The 5,156-nt window shown below is 45.1% G+C and overlaps 1 protein-coding gene across 1 annotated transcript; it reads left to right on the top strand.

Moving 5' to 3' along the window:
- The first annotated feature begins 372 nt into the window (after positions 1-372).
- On the top strand, positions 373-4,492 carry LOC113210460 (transmembrane protein 181). The gene is made up of 5 exons (XM_052265191.1): positions 373-528; positions 753-1,030; positions 1,449-1,551; positions 2,383-2,607; positions 3,074-4,492. Exons 1-5 carry the CDS (start codon positions 429-431, stop codon positions 3,211-3,213), a joined length of 846 nt encoding a protein of 281 aa, XP_052121151.1. The 5' UTR covers positions 373-428; the 3' UTR covers positions 3,214-4,492.
- The last annotated feature ends 664 nt before the right edge of the window (positions 4,493-5,156 follow it).

Below are 5,156 nucleotides of genomic sequence, written 5' to 3'. Positions count from 1 at the left end.
CTACCTTTGAGGCTACAAATTTAGCTTTTCAGCTAAACAAGGCTACCGTGTTGCATGATAGCTAACTTTTTTGCTACATGGCTAAAAATAATTAGTTGTCACCTATTCAGATCATGTTTAGCTGTGGGATCATCCAGAAAGTACGCCCCGTCATCCGCCGTTACGAAACTGCCAAGTAGTACAGCCGATGCAAGCTCTCGTAGCGCCTGATGGGGTAGGCAACATCTTGCCTGCAATGCATGCGTGTGCAGCGGGTTGGCCTATCTCCAATCTCGCGGGCGCCGAGCCCCCGTAACCATCTGAACGAATCTCAGAAAAACGGACGTACTTTCTGGACGACCCCTATGTAGATATTTTTTTTCTCGTGTGGCCTGTTCTTTGTACGTTGTTGTTCACAATCTCCCTTTCCCTCTCCTATCGTCTTCCAGATGTGGTACGCCCACGGGCTGCGCAAGTTCCCCTCGCACGATTGGTCCATCGAGCAGCGCTGGCTGTCCATGCTGCTGCCCCTGCTGCTGTTCTTCAACGGTGAGCGCCATATACCCGCACTCATACGGTTACGCTGAGTGGAACCTACTTCACTTAAATAATCAGTGTACACCATCAAAAAAAAACAAACAAAAAACAAACAAACAAACAGGAAAATACAAGAAATTTGTTTTCGAAAATTCTTTGTTATTTTTTAGAAAAAAATCAAGATCAAACAGAACATTCGTACGAAAAATGCATCGCGACCGTGTTTTTCTGTGCAGACCCCATCTTCCCCATGATGTTCCTGACGAGCTCGTGGATCCCCGGGCTGCTGGACGCCGTCCTGCAGGCCACCTACCTGTGCGGCCTGCTGCTCTTCTGGCTGTGCATCTACCACGGCCTGCGCCAGAACGAGCGCCGCTGGGTGGCCTTCTACCTGCCCAAGCTGCTGCTCGTCGGCCTGCTCTGGCTCGGCGCCGTGGTCATGGCCTCCTGGCAGAAGTGCAACGAGCTGCACGACCCGACCTACAACCACCGCGTGGACGCCGCCGACTACAACGTCAGTATCATTTACCAAGTTTATAGATTTTTCTAGGGTTGGAAAGCCCTGGAAAGTTTCCGGAAAATTCCAGGAAAATTTCTGAAAAAGACGGAAAATTTCCGGGGAAAAATGAAAAATTTCCCAGCATTTGGAAAGTTCTCCGCCATTTTCCGTATATTTTCGGAAATTTTCCGGAAAATTTTCGGAAAATTTCCAACCCTAGATTTGTCAAAATTACCTTTTTAAATCAAATTCGAAAACTAATAAGACAGGTAGTTGTAAACAAAAATATTAGAATGGGATCATAGTAACTCCATGACCATGTTACGTGTTACGCTAGTAAATTCTATGTGTTTTTGTTGAAGGCCGTTGAAGGAGTACAAGTACAAAATTCCTCACGACTTTTTGTTCGTTCTTGCTTTTTTTTTTTTACCAGGGTTACAAGGCGTTCCTGATGACGGTGGCCGGGTTCTACGCCGTGTACCTCCTGTACCTGATGCTTCGGGCCTACACCGACCTGCGCTCTATGCCCTTCTTCGGTAAGCCTCTCCTGTACAGTAACGCGTTTTTTCCCCTTCTAAATTTTGGTTTTGTAAATTTGCTAGCTGCCGTGTCCTTTTGTCAGTCGGACGAATCCCGTCCCAGGTAAATGAGGGTTATATATGCTTCATATATAATCATATATGTTCTGTATATGGTAATATATCTCCTTATATATGACCACATATATGACCATATATTACTATATATGGATTATATTTAATTGTATATGGGCTTGTATATTACCATATATGGGTCCATATATCACCATATATGTTTCGATATACAGCCATATATAGCACTATATTAGCATATATGCTTCGAAACATATATGGTGATATATGGACCCATATATGGTAATATATAAGCCCATATACAAGCATATATGATCATATATGACCATATACAACCATATATGTGGGCATATATGTCGTCATATATAAAGCATATATCGCTATATATGATCATATACAAATCATATATGGCCATATACAACCCCATTTACCTGGGGTGGTAATGTTGTGGATGGTGCGAGTGTGATAGTGTCTCCAATTGGTCACATCTTGACGAAAAACTTTTCACGCGGAAGAGTTTTGTACACTGTAAAAAAATCGTCGTTAATTTACAAAAAAAAATTAAACCCGGATTATAATTTAAGTAGTAAATTTACGAGAGCACATTTTTTACTTGCCAATTTATTTGAAGTCGATACGTACTGCATGTATTTTTACGATTACTCATTGTAATTTTACAACTTGCGTCAAGGAAAATTTTCCTGTAAACCTACCTACTATTTTTCACAGTGTAAAAAAAATATTTCCCGATTGCAGACATGCGTCTGCGCTTCCTGTCGCTGTTCATGATGATGGTGGTGAGTGTGACGCTGGTGCTGGCCGGGATGCGGTACGGCGCCGGCGTCCTGGAGGACGACTTCGTGTCGCAGCTCAGCACCACCTACACCAGCTCGGCGCACTTCATGTGCTTCTACGGCCTGCTCAACTTCTACACCTTCACCATGGCGTACGTGTACTCGCCGGCGCAGTTGCACCCTGCAGGTAAAGTAGTGTGTGGGCTGGGGCGGCCGCGGCGGCGCTACCCCGCGAGTGCAGTGCGGGGGTTATGGGGTGGGGCGGGGCCGAACGGGGTGTGGCGGGGCGGGGTGGGCGCGGTCACCGGGGGTGGCAATGGGCGGGACGGGGTGCGGCGCTACGGCGCTACCCCGCGCGGCCGGGGAGCGCCACCCTGTACAGATGAAAAGTCACGGTTTCGGGCGGAGAGGTCAGGAACGCCGTTCTCTAGTCATACTGTTATAGAGTGCGGCGCGGCGGCGCAAAACAGACACGCCAGGAAAAAAATTATCACCTTATGGCGATAATTTTTTTCATCCTCAAAAAGTTCCGTGAGAAAGAAACCCTCTCTCGCATCTCCTAGAAAAAGAAAACTCAAAAACAAGAAACGGGAGTAAATCTTTGGCCTCTACAAGCCTCTACAAGCTGTTTCGTTCGTGACCTGTGCCCACAGACCAGGCGCTGACCAAGGACAACCCTGCCTTCTCCATGATCAACGAGTCGGACGAGGAGCAGGTGCTCTACGGCTCGGACGACGAGTGCAGGCGGCCGCTCAACCTGTCTCGCTGCAACGACGCCGACGACAGCGACTGAGCGGGGTGCTCTGTGAAAAATATCTTCGTCAACTTTACAACATGTTTTCTATTTGTCATTGACGGAATTTGTTGTAAATTTACGACAGCCCATTTTTTCTCGCCTATGAATTCCAAGTCAAAAAGTTCAATTTGTAATTTTACAAATTCAAGTTGTAATTTTACGAATTCAAGTTATAATTTTACAAATTCAAGTTGTAATTTTACAAGCTCTATATAACTTCATGTAAAATTTTCCTGTAATCCTTATTTACAACAAAGAAGTTTGTCACAGTGTGTCGAAGGTGATGGATGACGGCCGCTTGGATGTTGTTGCCTCGGCGAGCCGTGTTTATCGCCCGCCACAAAGTTGTGTGTTGATGGATAGTACTTAGCGACATCGACGTGTCCGTTTGGAAGCGCGGGAAACTTTGAAAACACATGGCTCGCGCGTTCGTTTGTGAGGTAAAAGAAAAAAGATAAACGTTGAGGAAAAACAAATCCTCTTGATAGAAACTCTTTACTCTGTAGTGATTTGTTCATCTCATGCCAGGTGTTGTCGTTAGCCTCAAGCAACACCAACGGGTTCTTCATAATGCTAACGTTCAAGCCAACGATTACATCGTTCTTAAGCTGTAGTTTTTCAGCGGTATGTTCAGTATTATTCTCATCAGTTTTTTTTGTCATTTAAAAAAAAAATAATGTTAGTAAGGATGGTGTCAATTTTGCTTTTAATTTCCTGTTGGTTTCGTTACATTTTTTTGACTAAAGTGTTATATCTTATCCTTATCATTATTTTTCTTTTTTACCTTTCCCTCGTGTAATGCGAGTTTAATGACTCTTTACTTCTCTTGTACGGGGTGGCCCACAGGTTGCCCACTCGTTCGGCACAGTGCAATTAATACAAAGAAATTGGGTTTTGGGGCACTGTGACACCCCGTAGACTGCCGCAGGAACTGTTTCCAACTGCAATTGTTTCCAATTAAGTATAATGTGATCCCCGAAGTAGTGTGTAAAAGTGCGTGCGCGTTTGTGTGTGTGTGTGACAATAGTGGTGAATTGTTGGTCTTAGCGATCGTGAGCTGAGACCCGCTCCAGAATGCCGTTTGGAGTTCTTAACCACGATTGGGTATACTTTCGTTTTATTTTTTATATCCTTCGATGTGCATATCTCTGAAATACGCCTTTGTTCAAGTCAGCGACTTGAACAAACTGCTCTCTCCTTATCTTTCGTGATTATGCAACCTATGTGATGAATGTTGATATATTTTGCTAATAAATGTCTGTGCGATCGTGTGTAACTATCGATCTTCCACTCACCTGATGTCTTTCAATCAATGGCTCTTTCATAAGCCTAACGGGATGGGAAAGGGTATGACGTGTAAAATATATAATGCATCCAAACTATTTCTTTCGAAAACCAAGACCTTTTCGACTTTGGTTTTATTGCCTCAATCATTTGGGTGGTTGCGAAAAAATACACCCCCCCTAAAAAGCAATTTTTGTGACGCCTCCGCGTTTGGGGTCATCTAATAGGTAAGCCCTATTTCCTCATATTCATTCGGCAAATTACACCGTAGCTCGGCGCCTGCGATACTCGGGGTAGGCCAACCCGCCGTACAGGCATGCACTGTAGGCGAGATGTTGCCTACCCACAAGGCGCTAAGAGAGGTAGCAGTGGCCGGCCGAGCTTTCGTAGGTTCGTAACGGCCGGTAACATGACGGACGTACTTTCTGGATGATCCCTATCGTCTGCCGGGTTGTCTCTTTCCATGTTCTATTAACCGTGAATTTTCTTCCCAAAGGGCCGGTTATCTAGATAGAGCCCTTTCAACGTCTGTAAGAGATGCTTAACGACTCTAGAGCAGCTCATCACTTTTGTTGTTTACAAGTTAGCTTACAACTCGGAAAGTACTCTGCGCCAAGCTTGGCTTCTGGAGTGGCGGGGCGGGGCGTGGCGGGGCG

This window comes from Frankliniella occidentalis, unplaced genomic scaffold (assembly GCF_000697945.3).
Source record: "Frankliniella occidentalis isolate FOCC.00 unplaced genomic scaffold, Focc_3.1 Scaffold24, whole genome shotgun sequence".
In the NCBI taxonomy this organism is placed as follows: Eukaryota; Metazoa; Arthropoda; class Insecta; order Thysanoptera; family Thripidae; genus Frankliniella; species Frankliniella occidentalis.
This window is presented reverse-complemented; position numbering and strand designations above follow the sequence as displayed.

Coding starts and splice junctions, on each gene's coding strand:
- LOC113210460 (XM_052265191.1), top strand. CDS start 429: ATGTGGTACGCCCACGGGCTGCGCAAGTTCCCCTCGCACGATTGGTCC. Junction 529..752: donor CCTGCTGCTGTTCTTCAACG/GTGAGCGCCATA, acceptor TTTTCTGTGCAG/ACCCCATCTTCCCCATGATG. Junction 2,608..3,073: donor GGCGCAGTTGCACCCTGCAG/GTAAAGTAGTGT, acceptor CTGTGCCCACAG/ACCAGGCGCTGACCAAGGAC.